The 16,727-nt window shown below is 43.1% G+C and overlaps 1 protein-coding gene across 2 annotated transcripts in view; it reads left to right on the forward strand.

Annotated features, from left to right (window-relative positions):
• Positions 1-284: 284 nt before the first annotated feature.
• The window catches only part of LOC106573217 (transcriptional enhancer factor TEF-1), a 43,016-nt gene continuing 26,573 nt past the window's right edge, over positions 285-16,727 (forward strand). For both annotated transcript variants that reach the window (XM_014148054.3, XM_014148055.3), the window contains exons 1-3: positions 285-451; positions 876-982; positions 15,424-15,678. In XM_014148054.3, the coding sequence (XP_014003529.2) occupies positions 15,456-15,678 (223 nt within the window). In that variant the 5' untranslated portion in view covers positions 285-451; positions 876-982; positions 15,424-15,455. The remainder of the gene's footprint in view (positions 452-875; positions 983-15,423; positions 15,679-16,727) is intronic.

The raw sequence follows: 16,727 nt of genomic DNA on the forward strand, positions 1-16,727 counted from the left end.
GTCTTATTAGTTCGTGGATCATTCTTGGAATCTATGTTGTGTTTTTTGTTGTTGTTTTCTAAACAGAAATATCAAAGAAAGTTAGTGGATAGTCTACGTATAATATGCACAGATTTTTCGTTTTGTCTTTGAAGGAAGTTTGGGCGCACTACTGTTCTTTTGTTGAGTGTGTACAGTCCCTCCCACCCGTCTGGCTCAATGGCTTCAGAGTTTACAATGACGCCACTCACGCCCCGCCCCGAAAACTCAATCTTTGCGTTCATTTCATTCCTGCTCCCATTCCGCGCATACTTCGCATCCCTGTAGATACGCGGCGAATTTTACGCACTAGCCGGCTGGTCTGGAGGAAAAAAAACCTTGTCAGTTCTGAAAAAAAAAACATCTCAGTTCTTACAGCAAAATCGTAAAACAGCGTAAATTGTGACAATTAACCATAATAGAGGTGTTTAAGGTAAGTTTCCAACTACTTTGTATGATAACTTATTGTGATGCGTTAGTAGGCAACTGGAAAATCGGTGGTCAGATTTAATTGGAAAATATTTCAGGATGACTATAGTATATATATAAAAATGTGTAGCCTATCAAATAGAAGTAGGCCACTGGTGAAATAGATTGTAGAAACTGCAAGCGTGTTATATTGGCTGGATGAACTAGCATACATCGGAGATCCGTCGCTTTCACTTTGTGCATAGACGTCGTCCGACGTTGCATGAAAACCTTTGACATTTAAAAATAAAAAGAATCATCTGAAGACTCCTTTGTATACTGCGACGGCGCCACAGTACATCGTCGTATAATTACTGTAGAACACATATTGTTGCTTTTCCATGATATAAGTTATTCAGACACTTTTGATTGTGTTTTCCCCCCAACAGGGAGGGAGTTGCCGTCAAGGATATTTTGTTTTCCTAGCGCAAAAAAAAAGCATACAAGTCAAGAGGACTTGTTGCATTTCGGGTTTTCATTTGGCCCTTTGACATCTGTAAGTACACATTTTATTCGTACAATATAACATGTCGATGATGTAATATTGTATCCTAATCAGTAACTTATTACCAGGGGGAATTATTGTTGTGTGATATCTTTCTGTTTACAGTAGTGTTTGGATGTGTATCACCGAATGATTTTTCCTTAGAAGTTATTTTGAGATTTTCATATAAAAAAACATATATTTTCATAATTTTAACTATCTGGTACATTATGTGTGAAGGAGAAAGTCTATATTACAGAGGGCCTTTGCCTTTGTTAATGATTCATTCGACTAGGTACAAGTGTGTAATACAGTCTCTAACCCTCCTGTGATTTCATGAGTCCAAGAAGCAAATGAAAATCTTTTGTAATTTGGTTTATGAATGCTATGATAAGTACAGTGTTTCATTTAATTTAATCACCATTCTCTCATCAAAGAAAATATGCCTGCAATTATTCCATGAGCCCATGGATTAGATTAGAAGTTTGTTTTGATCATGCGTAATCACATTTTAATAACCTGCTAATTTTGAAAGAATAATGTGAAACATCTAATCGCAATTAGATAATTAACAGATATCTTTAGTGAAATACTGACTTGAGTCAAATGTTCAAGTATTCAGCTTTACTTGTCTTGATTTTTTTTCCACATGATATGTTATGAAACTGTTTTTCAATCTGACCATTGCTATGTCACTAAAGTTAATGTTGTTATCACTTTCCTAAAAGTGGGCTTAGTTATTAGATTGAAAATAAAGCTTGAAATAAATATTTTGTCTAGCCAAGAGGGACTTCAACCCGCTTCTGAAATCAGAGGGGTGGGGGGAGGTGCAAAACTCACCAGTTACTTCTGGGAGTGGAGGACTGTGGGTAACTTTGAAAGAGGGGAGGGATGGATGGAGGGAAATAGGGTATTTTATTATCTTTGCTGGGTTCAGGCTGTGAGTATATGAACAGTGGCGTAGCGCAGTTTCGCGGGGCCCCCGGAAGGTTGGAGCAACACATTTTTATTTTTTATTTTTGCCATGTGGCAGAGACAAACATTTGCAGTTTAATAGCTAATCTCATGTTATTTTACACATTTTTCCATGCGTCTGTAATTCTAAATATTTTTTGGGGGGCCCCAACCCCAAAGGCTCGTGGGCCCCCCGTCTTGTGTGGGCTGCAGGGATTGTGTGCTACGCCTGTGCGTATGAAACTGTTGAATCCCCATGGGCAAACAGTCCTACTCTCCTACTCCGTTGACATCTGGTTTAGTACTTCATGCACCTGTAGAGAAAAAAAAAAATGCAAATCCAGACGTTTGGTTTTACCCCTCCCTGCTGTGGAAATGTGGACTAACGACCATTTGTTCGGCTGTGTTTGCCCCTCACTGTCTAGGCCAGCCTATTGTTATGCCTGCAACAGGCAGTAGAGGCACCATATGGCTCCTGTGTGCCTAGTCGGTGCTATCTGCTTAATTTAGCTTATAAATGGCATTACAATATGGTAGATTTTTGGAGTCGCCAGCTATTTTCTCCTTGTTATTCTGTCTTTGTATGGGGAAAAGGGGAAGGCCTGAAACACCGAAGCATCCACAGCCTTAGAAAGTCACTTGGATAACCTGGCTCCGTAAATTACAGTAGCCTATGTTAAATACCTGGACTTTATTCCAAACAACAACATATTAAATTGACATGTCTTTTAAGAACCATTGGTCTCGTCAACATGTTATAAAATCAACAGGTGATTTACCTTCTGAATGTGGGAATGATAGGCCTACACTGCTTTGTGTAACAACAATCTCTCACGATTTCATCTGATTGCAAATCATCATCCCTCTACTATTCTAAAATAGATTTTGTCTAAAATGGCCATTTTAAACATTAGAAGTGACCATCTTAACTAAAAGCCATGGAAACTAAATAAGTTGTCAGTGGAAACAGTGTATCATTTGGTCCCTTTCTGTCATTCCCGTGTCTTATTCTCAGAGTAGTGAAAATTAATGCTGAGACAGATTGCCTGAGAGAAATATGTCTCATTTCTCTGGCCTGATAAGTTACCTTGTTATCTGATACTCGCAGGACACAAAATGTGAGGCGGCCACAGAGAAAGGCTGTATTTTGGGAGGGATAGCCAATTCAACAGAAAGTAAATGGAGTGTAAAAGAGAAGAAAGAAAATTCATATGTAATGACATTTGGGAGTGGGTTTGTTAGAGCAACAATGCATGGTGCGGTGGGCTGGTGTGTCACAGCACTGGGGCAGAGGCACGGGGGGCAGGCTTTGTTTGGTGAGCAGGGGAACAATGGGCGTCCTCCAGGGGCATGGCTGCCTGGCTGCAGGAGGGCTGGCCGCTCTGCTGGCCTGTTCCCCGGGCCTCCCTCCGTGCCCTGAGGTAAACCCTGTGTCACAAAGGGAGCGTTTCAGCACGGTCTGCTGCGCTGCACTTTCAGCCGCGCACGACCCCACAAAGCAGACGGTGGGTGCCACCAAAACCGTACAGCTGGCACTCAGCCAGTGACGTCATGGCAGTGCTAGCTGCAGCCGCGGGGAATCTCTGCCTGCCAGCTTCTTCTGGCTGCACTTTGGCCCTGTCCACCAACCATGGGACCACTGTAACTCTATGGTTAGGACACACAAGACCATAGGGTTAGGAATGTAAAGAGGGTGACAGACAAGGGTTCTTTCATTATCCCTTCGAAATTAGTACCAACAGCCCTCACAACAACAAAAGTTGTCCAAATGTAACAAGTTGAGGCGTGCCATCTATTTAATCAATGGGATTAAATATATTGCCCCATAAAGCTTTTTAAAAAATGTATACCATGTTATACCACTTAAATTACTTAAATATACAATCGCTGCATCAGCGATTAACAGCTTCGTAATTCAAACCATCTGACAGCTGAAATGCTATCTTCCTTTTTGTTTTAAGTCTCTCTTTTCCAAAATAAAAATCCTGATAGCTGTTTAGGCTACAGATGATGGGTCCTACAACGAATGTGTCATGACCGCAATATGCAACCCATCCGTCATTACATGAGTCAGAACCTGAAGCTCAAACAAACCTCCTCAGAGTTCTTGGCCTCAGCTGAAACAGGAAATTCAGGCTCCAACTACTTCCTTTCCCTGGACTGACTACAATACAGTAGTAGTGGCAACATGTACTGATTATACCACAAGAAAATAGAAATACCTTATTATAGCAGATTAATTGAGTACATTTGTTGGTTCTTACAATGTTATTTAGCATTTGGCACAATGCTACTACTTTACTTGGATTACTGTGATCTACTGCATCATTGGTTAAGTACTAACAGATATGTAGCCTAGTGGTTATTAGCGTTGGTCCAGTACCCGAAAGGCCGCTGGTTTGGATCCCTGAGCCGACTACGTGTCCTTGAGCAAGGCACTTTACCCTAGTTGCTCCTGAATGTCTCTGAATAAGAGCATCTGCTAAAATGAGAAATTTAACAGCTATAATACTTCAGTGAATATCTAGGCTCTTTTGACAAAAATATACTTTGCAAGAGGATTTAAATAAAAAATTCCCCCCATCACACTAGGTTACACTTTTGTCTGTAAATAAAAGGTGTCTGACTATTTCAATAGAAGAGAAGGAAAACACAATTTGGGCTAAATTGAGTTTGTACATTTCGTTAGGTGGAGCTGAAACGGCCTCTTTGTTGCGTCCTGAGCACCGTGACTGTTTTCTAACAGAGGTTGTATCAGTGGTTAGCCTAGGGACACACAGGGTTCACATCCCCCCTTTGAAACCACATGCTCCTATCCTGCGGAGAGTCAAGGAAGGATTATACACTTACACGCAGAAGGCTGCTCTGGAGTTCACACTTCTTGGAGCATGTTGATATTACTCCAACCCAGGCCTGTCTTTCCTGGTAGAGCCTGTTGTTGAGGGAGAGAGTGACGCCCCAGGAAGATGACAGATAACAGAGGGGTCTGACTCAGCAATATAGCCGCCTAAAAGGAAGAATAGGAGTTGCGCTTATAGGAAACACACCAGCAACACAATACCTGGAGGAAGTGGGCCTGCTCACAGATATATGGACAATACATGGGGGAAGTGGGCCTGCTCACAGATATATGGACAATACCTGGAGGAAGTGGACCTGCTCACAGATATATGGACAATACATGGGGGAAGTGGGCCTGCTCACAGATATATGGACAATACATGGGGGAAGTGGGCCTGCTCACAGATATATGGACAATACCTGGAGGAAGTGGGCCTGCTCACAGATATATGGACAATACATGGGGAAGTGGGCCTGCTCACAGATATATGGAAAATACCTGGGGGAAGTGGGCCTGCTCACAGATATATGGACAATACCTGGAGGAAGTGGGCCTGCTCACAGATATATGGACAATACATGGGGGAAGCGGAGTCTTTTTGGCTGCTACTACCATGTGTTGCTTAAAGCTGAAAATTGCAGGAGATAGTTTGGAATTCTCTGACAGAACATTAACTGTTCAGCATATATACGGGGTGACAGGTAGCCTAGTGGTTAGTGCGTTGGGCCAGTAACCGAAACAAAACCGTTTCCAGAGGGTTGCGTTTCACCTCCATGCCAGTAGCACTTAGGTGGGAGGGGACGACACTGCTGGAGGGGAGACAGACAAACAACAAGCGCTCTCCTGTCTTCCTCATGTAGTGGGACTAGTGAAGTGTCCCAGTACTGTAGCTGTCTATCGGGGCCTGAACGCTAACAGAGTTACGCTGCTGCCAGGTTAGCTTGGGTTTACTGATTACTCTTCCTCCAGAGCCCGATAGCTGGACATTGTCAACAGTTCAGAACTGTAGAAGGAGGCCAGAAGAACTGGATGGCTAGTGTAGGCACGAGTGGGGTATTTACATCTGAATTCGTATCTTATTTTCCCCCAACAAAATATTCTGGTTTTTACATAATTCTTTCATGAACCATTCATCAATTAAGTTGTTGCCTGGAAACAGCTACATGTTATTGCTTTAATGCAGTCAAAATTGATTTCCAATTTGTGTGTTGGGTTTGTTTTTATGAAAGATGCAGCACCCCAGTGTTTTGTATCATGATGTAGCAATAAGTAGGCCATTCAAATTGCTGGGTTTCCCTACTACATGTTTACATTATATTGCATCGCGAACAACAATTATTACATTTTTGTGGCATCCGTTTCATCCATTAAAGTAAAATGGTTCAGCACTGTGTGTTTGTTGGAAAATACAACATGTACATTTTTGAATCAATCTTTATATTGAGCACAAAATGAACACAGGATTTCTATTTGATATTTCTGTTCCCAGTTTTCCAGCGTACAATGAATGTATCTGAAGTTCTCACTTTTGTGCAGGCCACCTTGAACTGCATTGACTGAACTTGAACTGCATGACTCATCAGGGTAGAATTCAATTTAGCTCTATACAATGATAGACATCAGACTCCAAAAAGAAGCTACATGCTGTGACTAATATTTGTGAAATTCACTTAAATGGATTCGTCTTCAGAGTGACTGTCAATAGGTTGTGCATCCTTGCCTTATACTATGTTGGATCCTATATCATGCAGGGTCATAGCTTGAGCCCTTTCTAAACCCTGGGTCTCTCTATCTTTATGTCGCTAATAAGAGCATTTCCATGGCGTTCAGTCAGGGCTTGTGGTATGTAGTAATCTGCTCAGACTTGACTGTTGAATTGACGCTGGCATTTCCCCCTCTCACAGCCTGTGATAATTAGCTAGCGTGTTTTTGTATTCAATAGAAACCTCGGAGCACCACTCAGTGACTCTGTGAATAGCCTGGGTCTCAGCCTGTGTCTCTTATTAACAAGTGTGGCAACAGTCCACTGACACATCAATGACCATGTTACTGCTGTCTTGTTACTGCTGTCTTACAGGACAGAGCCACCTGGTTAGGACTGGGGTTGGTTGGTGCTCTCGGTGGTGTTGAGGCAAAAGCCGAGAGCTGCACCTCTGAGGATGGTGTTGTCATTTGTCATGTAATTTGGAGCTGTGATTGGACTGGAGTCTCATCCAGCCATTCTCACTAAGGACCAGTCTCTTCTGGTAATGAGGATGTCTCTCTCTGTCTGGTGTTGGGAGAAGGAGGGCATGCTCATTATGGTTCAATATTTTCCCCGGTATTTTCCAAATGTTCCATCCCGAGAATTTATCACTTTTCTCCCCGGTAACCCGGTTTTTCCCGCCAAAACCGGAAGTGTCGTTCAAAAGCATTATAAAGCATATAAATGTCTGGATTTGATAAGAGCTTTGATCAGCATGAAAATTCAAACCTGATGCTACCTGAGCCTGATGAGCCATATACAGGGCCTTCGGAAAGTATTCAGACCCCTTGACTTTTTCCACATTTTGTTACATTACAGGCTACAGCCTTATTCTAAAATTGATTAATCTACACAAAATACCCCATAATGACAAAGCGAAAACAGGGTTTTAAACAAAAATACCTTATTTACATAAGAATTCAGACCCTTTGCTATGAGACTCGAAATTGAGCTCAGGTGCATCCTGCTTCCATTGATCATCCTTGAGTTGTTTCTACAACTTGATTGGAGTCCACCAGTGGTAAATTCAATTGATTGGACATGATTTGGAAAGGCACACACCTGTCTATATAATGTCCCGCAGTTGACAGTGCATGTCAGAGCAAAAACCAAGCCATAAGGTCGAAGGAATTGTAGATCTGGGTAAGGGTACCAAAAAATGTCTGCAGCATTGAAGTTCCCCAAAAACACAATGGCCTCCATCATTATTTATTTTTATTTAACTAGGCAAGTCAGTTTTCAATGACGGCCTACCAGAAGGCCAAAGGCCTCCTGCGGGGACAGGAGCTGGGATTAAAAATACAAAATAAAAAGAGAGACCTAAGTTCGACAATATAGCATGGCAGCAACACATGAAAACAACATGGTAGCAACACAACATGGCAGCAGCACAACATGGTAGCAGCACAAAACATGGTACAAACATTATTGGGCACTGACAACAGCACAAATGGCAAGAAGGTAGAGACAACAATACATCACGCAAAGCAGCCACAACTGTCAGTAAGAGTGTCAATGATTGAGTCTTTGAATGAAGAGATGGAGATAAAACTGTCCAGTTTGAGTGTTTGTTGCAGCGAACTGAAAAGAAGAGCGACCCAGGGAAGTGTGTGCTTAGGGGACCTTTAACAGAATGTAACTGGCAGAATGGGTGTTGTATGTGGAGGATGAGGGCTTCTTAAATGGAAAAAGTTTGGAACCACCAAGACTCTCCCTACAGCTGGCCGCCCGGCCAAACTGAGCAATCAGGGGAGAAGGGCCTTGGTCACATGCGCCGAATACAACAGGTGAAATGCTTACTTACGAGCCCCTACCCAACAATGCAGTTAAAAAAATATAAGAATAAGAAATAAAAAGTAACAAGTAATTAAAGAGCAGCAGTAAAATAACAATAGCGAGACTATATACAGGGGGGTACCGGTACAGAGTCAATGTGCGGGGGCACCGGTTAGTCGAGGTAATTGAGGTAATATGTACATGTAGGGAGAGTTATTCAGAGAGGTGACCAAGAACCCGATGGTCACTCTGACAGAGCTCTAGAATTCCTCTGTGGAGATGGGAGAACCTTCCAGAAGAACAACCATCTCTGCAGCACTACACCAATCAGGCCTTTATGATAGAGTGGGCAGATGGAAGCCACTCCTCAGTTAAAGGCACATAACAGCCCGCCTGGAGTTTGTAAAAGGCACCTAAAGGAGTCAGACCATGAGAAACAAGATTCTCTGGTCTGATGAAACCAAGATCAAACTCTTTGGCCTGAATGCCAAGTGTCACTTCTGAAGGAAACCTGGCACCATCCCTAAGGTGAAGCATGGTGGTGTCAGCATCATGCTGTGGGGATGTTTTTCAGCAGCAAGGACTGGGAGTCTTGTCAGGATTGAGGGGAAGATGAACAGAGCAAAGTACAGAGAGATCCTTAATGAAAACCTGCTCCAGAGTGCTCAGGACCTCAGACTGGGGTGAAGGTTCACCTTCCAACAGGACAACGACCATAAGCACACAGCCAAGACAACGCAGGAGTGGCTTCGGGACAAGTCTCTGAATGTCCTTGAGTGGCCCAGCCAAAGCCCGGACTTGAACCCGATCAAACCTCTCTGGAGAGACCTGAAAATAGCTGTGCAGCAACACTCCCCATTCAACCTGACAGAGATTTAGAGGATCTGCATAGAATGGGAGAAACTCCCCAAATACAGGTGTGCCAAGCTTGTAGCGTCATACCCAAGAAGACTCGATGCTGTAATCGCTGCCAAAGGTGCTTCAACAAAGCACTGAGTAAAGGGTCTGAATAATTATCTAAATGTGATATTTCATTTTTTACATTTATTTTGTATTAGCAAAAATGTCTAAAAACCTGTTTTTGCTTATTCATTATGGGTTATTGTGTGCAGATTGATAAGGAGAAAAAAACGATTGAATCAATTTTAGAATAAGGCTGTTACGTAACAAAATGTGGAAAAAGTCAAGGGGTCTGAATACTTTCCCAAAGGCACTGTATTAAATTCATTTTATGAGCCCTACATTAACGACATTTAATGAGCCCAAGCCACAAAAAGCCCAAATGATTGTGCTGTTATCCATTACATATTGAATATAGGCACATTATGTACAACAGAATAACATAAAAGCCCATAGATGTAGCTAGCTATGCTCTCTTGGGTAAATAAATTAAACTAGCTCCAGTAGGCTAATCTATATTACTGTATTGTACTGTATTGTATTGTACTGGAATTACACACATCATTCAAACTATGATATAACAGAAGAGAGCATCCAATTTTGGTGCAGCACAAGTAGGCTATAGGCTAGCGAATTTGATTTTAATTTTGAAATATAATAGGGCCAATTTGTATAATTAGTAGGCTGACGCATATATACCTTAATATTTCCCCTAATGTTATTAGCCTACCTCCTCTGCCTCTCTCTATTGTTGCTTCATTCCTTCCTCGCTTTCAACAGTTAAGGACAACGAAACGTATTTCCATTTATCTTCATCGTTCTAATGACAACCTTGAATAATATAGCACTAGAATTAGATGCAGAAGGCTTTCACTTCTCTTCACGAGCATTGAATGGTTATGGGTCTGAATGAATAACTGCTATAACCTACCGCCATCGCGAGTTCGCTCTTCTTTCAAACTACCCGTGAGTTCTACTGGCTGCTGTATTTAACATTCAGCAACAAAGAGCTTGTGTCCCTCTTCCAATAGTCTATTGGTATAAGAAATGCAAAACAAATTATGTCCAGCAAGCTATTCTAGTCTAGCTTTTCCTGCATGGGACTCCAAGAGCTAAGGAGTGTTTTTAAAGGAGAGGCCAGCAGAACACAGATGTTTGCATATTGCGCAAGAGACAAGAGGCTATAAGTTAGAAGCTTATTATACATAACTTAGCTAAATGGAAGGCTTAATGGAAGGCTAATACTGTATTTAATGTATTACCTGAAAGAGGTAGGCTAGGGCATCTAAATATAGCGCTGTATATCAATCTAGAACAGGATGATCTATTTTTGGATACAATTTGAATGGAGTTGATGGAGAGAGAAAGACTGTGAGAGAGTGCTCGCGCATGCACTGATTTAAAGCAATGTGAGTGATCGGCTGTTTTAAAACTCTGCTGCTGCAATCAAAAGTTTTTGATTTACAATGAAAAAACAAGGTGGCCCCCGAAAGCCAGATGGAGATGGGTAAATTAGACGCGCATTCGGTCTTTATATTACTGTAGCGTAGGCTACGCTGCGGCAAATGCAGGCCTACCTGTCACAAGAAAAAAAAGTTACCATGATGGGTTAACAGTTCATATAAATCTTTTATTATAACTTACCGGTTTCTCTTAGTTATTTATCCCGGGAAAAGAGAGTGATTCTCTCGATAACCGTGTTCCTGCCATTCAACCCTAATGCTCAAATGTGTTTTTTTTTATGTTGTTGTATAGGATGAGGTCCCAAAACTTGCTATGAATGTATGTAATGTACATCTAATTACATCAACTCCACAGACTGCATAGCGAATTTAAATGTGGAGGCAGAAGTCAGCATTTCAGAAATATTCTAGATTTTTCCTCCTCTCCATTTTTACAATTATGACGGCGACAAAGGAGGTGCAAATGCTAATGCCGTAGTAGGGCAGTAAATAGACCCGTTCAGGTGGAGGGACTTTGAAATAATGTCATTATGCTGAGGCCCATCCAGAGAGATAAAGGAGCCATGTCTCACTTAGCCCAATGCTGAAATGACACACGGAAAAAAGATGGGCACACTCTTTCACTGATGCATCGTGCTATTGAAATGCAAAGAGATATCTGACAGAGACAGGCATGAAAGGAGGTGTTGTCAGCCTTTGAATTTGAATTTCCAGCCTTATAGACTCATAAACTAATAGCAGGGCTTAAGTAATTCATGTTATCAGTAGAAATGAACTGAACAGCAGGATAATAAAAGCCTTTTTTACTCAGCGATTTGCTTGTAAGATGTTGGGAAAGATCTAAGAGCATCATTTGATGGTTGCCTCTTGTAGATAATTAACCCTTTTGTATTAAATCTGTACTTATTCATACAGGTCTCATTTCATAATTACAAAATGCATAATTTTATTATGAATGGCCTTGTTAGTGCAGTTGTCAGAAATATGTTCAGGCTTTGTAACTGGCGTCTTTGTGTGCTTGTATGGTTACCTCCGAGTCCAGCTTTTGTTTAATGGTCAGGTTAATAGAGAAAAATCCCATGATACATCTCTCTCTCTTTGTAGGTTTCAGGCATGGCCATATCCATTTAGTAGTGTTGTGTAAAGGTGTTTTCACATTGCCCCTGTGGGGAACAGATTTCCTAGACATGGCAGAAGATTGGATGCCAGGGAGGTTCTGGTAAAACACAGTGTTTTGGCTGCATTTTAGACGGACGCAGCTTCCAAGAGAGAGAGAGAACATACCCACGAGGCAGAGGGGCAGAGGACCATGCCGCTGCTTGTGTTCACTGTTACCGTGATAACATGGTCAACCTCCTACCAACACAACCCCCTGGTGATGGAAGCGCTCATATATACATATCATTACATTTCAATACGACACACTGTCTGGTCGGCCTCCCTATTTCCCTCCCTGCAGCGATGCACATTGCAAACACAGAGGTAGCCCCAAAAGAGCTGGAATTAGAGCAGGGGAGAGAGAGAGCGGGAGAGAGAGAACGAGAGAGAGATATGCCTGGTGTGAATGTATGCCCCCTGTTTCTGTGGAATCGCATTCATGCCATGGCGTTTGTTTGGAAGGCTGTCCCTGCCTGGAGGATGAAGTGCAGTGTAAGTGTAGCCACAGTATATTGTTGCATGACTAATCTCCCTCTCCCATCTGCCACTGGGGCCTCGGACAAGCGGCCCCACTCCAGCATCTAGCACAGCCATATTGCACCAATCACAACATTCTGGCTTCCCTTGCCCCTCCCTCCTCCTCTACATTAGTACAGAATCAGTGGAGCAGAGAGGCTGCTTGAGCTGAGACATTGCCCCCGCATTGTACACAATCGCATAACATAACGGAGCAACCATGTCCAAACATCAGATCCAAATGAGTAAATCCAGATGATCTTCTTATTGTTTTTTGTTTTTTTTTTGTCGTTGAAAGAACTCAAGCATTTATACACTCGTCTACTATGTTATTGACAACTCCAAAAAAAAAGTACATTGACAAAATAAATGGATCAGGCTTATTATTAAAACTCACCCTCTTGTTGCTCATAAAAAGCATATTTGATGTATGCTAGAAATCAGGTTACCATTTTGATTAAATAGGGCCTAAGTATTGCTTCCGGATTCCTCTTTAATTTTGCAGCAGGTTTACATAATTGGGAAATGGGAATAAGGGTGGTGGTGGTGGGGGGGGGGGGGGGGGGGATGTATTTGTCTGCAAAGCCTTTTGTGATGTGGTTTGTATCGGGGTGCTTTAATCTTTCCCCGCGGCACACTCTAACAGGAAATAATCAAGGCTCTGGATGCAGATTAGGGAGGTGATACATTTAAACTCAACAGATGAGTTAATTATGCAGTTTTCACTGCAGTGGCTACGCTGATCGGATTCTGCTCTTTGCCAATTCAACACCACAATGCTAATCTGGAGGGATTTTCCTATTATCTCTACAGGGATACAGAAAACATCCCCGTGTTACACATGTCCCACGCTAATTCTCATTTTCCTCCTGAGTACCAAATGCATGCTGCTCATATGTTATACAAAACAGATTGAACAACATATAGGCAGTCATCACTGTCTGTGCCTAAATGTCTGTTTGTCGAACTTCGATGGACACTCTTAGTGCTGTAATATGTAGGTCTATGGTTGCCACACATGTCAGTACGGTTCAGTAAGTGCCACATATGCATGTGGCTGTGCCACAGGAAGAGCTTAATATTTCATCACGTTAGGTGCGGTGAGCCTCTTTCTACTTCCTAGAGAGATAGGTTCTGGGAACGCCACTTGTGGGAGTGTGGAGGAAAACCTCAGCGCCACAGATATCCTGCTGGGCAGTGGCAATTATAGTAGCTAGGCATCTCCAAAAACACTTCTGAGTGTCACTGTTGTCTTCGCTGTGAATCCATCTGCTGACAGATTCTGGATCGCCAAAGAGTCCCTTTTAGTAAACATAATTTTTTTTTTTGCCTTACTAGATCTGCCCCAATTATCTCTGCCATCTACTCCTCCAATCATGCTACTATGTCTCTAATAATGCTACTACTGTCTCTAATAATGCTAGTATGTCTCTAATAATGCTAGTATGTCTCTAATAATGCTACTATGTCTCTAATAATGCTAGTATGTCTCTAATAATGCTAGTATGTCTCTAATAATGCTACTATGTCTCTAATAATGCTAGTATGTCTCTAATAATGCTAGTATGTCTCTAATAATGCTAGTATGTCTCTAATAATGCTAGTATGTTTCTAATCATGCTACTATGTCTCTAATCATGCTACTATGTCTCTAATAATGCTACTATGTCTCTAATAATGCTACTATGTCGAAATAACTGAAGGAGAATGTATTTTACATGAAGATGCTGAATGAAGCCAAATTCATTCAAATTTGAATGACTCCTTTCTCCCTTCTGATAACCCACATTTATCAGCATGCTGTTAGTGATTACTAACTCAGTTCATAAATCAGTCGGGGGAGAGTCATTTAGTGGTTGGAATGGAACGTTTTCCCCCCTCCAATAGCAGTAGTTAGTTGTGCATTGTCAGCACTCAGCACACAAAAACCAAATTCAGTCAAAGCTACGCTTGCTCTGTGGCAGATTCTTTACCAGCAGCCCCCACCCCTGTCAACCACACACACACACACACACACACACACACACACACACACACACACACACACACACACACACACACACACACACACACACACACACACACACACACACAGACAGACAGATCCTCCAGTGTACTGACATTCTAGAGGAAACATATGCTGCTAGTCGCTCTTTACAACAAAGCGTGCTCCATGAATAGGATCTTGTTTGAGAGGAAGGAGTTGCTGCCCGGCAACTGGATGGGGAGGGGGGGAGGGGGAGGAGGGGGGGAGGGGGGGGGGCAGCTGTGCGGCCATCTCCACAAAGCCATGGGGAATAAAGTATATTCCAGCTGTACACTTTCTCTATAGGAAACGTTCTACTTGTTGGGGTGGGACGTCGTTTACCAAACTTAGACGACGAAGTAGCTGCATTTAGACGCGGAAGTGACAATGTCGTTTTTGAATGGGATATTGTGAACATAGACTCGTATTTCTGGAGCTCCACGAAGCCTTTGTACGCCGATCCCCCCCTATATGAACCCCAGCCATATTGAAGAGCTTGGTGACAGACTGCCTTTGAGTAGTGACTGACTATGATACTGGTTTCCAAGTAGATGGCAGCTGGTGTGGATGAATGCTACCCAAGGCCCCTCTTCTATTCGCTCTCGGCTTGTGGCTTCCTTCTACCATGTTCTTTTATAGCATTTGTATTGTATCTGGATGTTTGTTTTGGGATTGGATCACATTCTCTCACCAGGTGTATACAGCATTAACAATCTGTCCTGCTATATAATGTCTTGTTAAGCTGGGGAGAAATGTTGATAGGAATAATCCTCATGCCTAGGTCCTGGCGACAGTTTGAATGTTCTCAAACTTAGCACTTGTGTAAAAACGACAAGCAGGCATCGGCCTGCCAACTCTCTGGGCAAACATAGCAGTAGTTTCCCCTCGTTGTCTCGCTTGTGTTCGCTCCCTTCCCATGCTCTGCTGCTACCGCTGCTGCCCAGGCCAGAGTGAACCAGGTCTGCGCTTCTCTGTTTTGTGCTGCGCTCTGTGGTGGTGCTGGAGGCAGCTGGTTCACACTCTGCTCTGTAACTGACTAACTGACTGTTTGTTTATTCCTCTGCTGGTCTCCAGGTTTCTCCCCCTAGTGTGATCCGGGCCTGGGCATGGACGAGCGCACCGCCACTATGGACCCCAGCAGTTGGAGCGGCAGCGAGAGCCCCGCAGACGACATGGAGAGGATGAGCGACGGGGCCGAGAAGGGCATGGACGGGGACCCCGAGGGGGTGTGGAGCCCCGACATCGACCAGAGCTTCCAGGAGGCGCTGGCTATCTACCCGCCCTGTGGGCGGAGGAAGATCATCCTCTCAGACGAGGGCAAGATGTACGGTAAGTACAGAGGAAGGAGGAAGAGAAGAACTCCAAGAAAGGCTCCAGTTAGGTAGAACTGGGCTATTGTTCACAGAAGCGGACTATGTGGGAGGAATATTTATTTTGAATTATTAGAAACAACACATACTTCACAGTGGTGAGTTAGTGAGAGTGGTGAGTTAGTGAGAGTGGTGAGTTAGTGGTGAGTTAGTGAGAGTGGTGAGTTAGTGGTGAGATAGTGGTGAGATAGTGGTGAGTTAGTGAGAGTGTGAGAGTGGTGCGTTAGTGAGAGTGGTGAGATAGTGGTGAGTTAGTGAGAGTGGAAGAGTGGTGAGTTAGTCAGAGACATGACCAGTGAGGCTGCTGGAGGCCTGGAGTGCTGTGGGAGGGAGGGAGGGAGGCAGAGGTTTAGAACTAAAGCCAGTGTGAACCATTAGTGAGGAGCAGATGGTCGTGTGGCTGCCACCAGCTGCACCATACACTCTCCCCCCTCCCCCTTACCCTCTTTCTCACTCACACACACACACACACACACACTCCCTCACCCTCCCTCTCTTCTTGGGCTTGGCTGGTGATGTTGGGAGAGGGGGGACACCCTCCTCCTTCACTGAGTGTCATAGTTGCTCACAGCACACAACACAACATCCAATGAAAGTAGAGGTGAACCCCCCCCCCCTTCAAACATGACCAGTGTCTGCTCTCGTGCGACCTCACTACCCAAGCTGTGTAACAGTCTGTGTAAAAACTCAGGCCTCTTACCGAGTCAGAAAACTGATGTAAGAAAGATATTATATTCAGAAACTAGAAAAACATTTTTGAGTCGGATGCAACAGCACTGTGGCACTTTGGGAACTTATAGTGAACTTTTGCTGGTTATAAGTGTGTATATTTCTATATGTTGTTGTATGTCTTCAGGTTGTTTCTGAGACTCTTGACACACAAATAAGACCGTCTACAATGTTTGAGTTTATGTTTATTGAATATCGCCCTGACTAGATCAATCTCTGTCTGAGCGTGTTGACAGACGTGTTATCTCTGCTTGGTTGTGATGTATTGAGTGGGATCAG

The sequence above is a fragment of the Salmo salar genome, chromosome 16, assembly GCF_965601325.2.
Source record: "Salmo salar chromosome 16, fSalSal1, whole genome shotgun sequence".
Taxonomy (NCBI): Eukaryota; Metazoa; Chordata; class Actinopteri; order Salmoniformes; family Salmonidae; genus Salmo; species Salmo salar.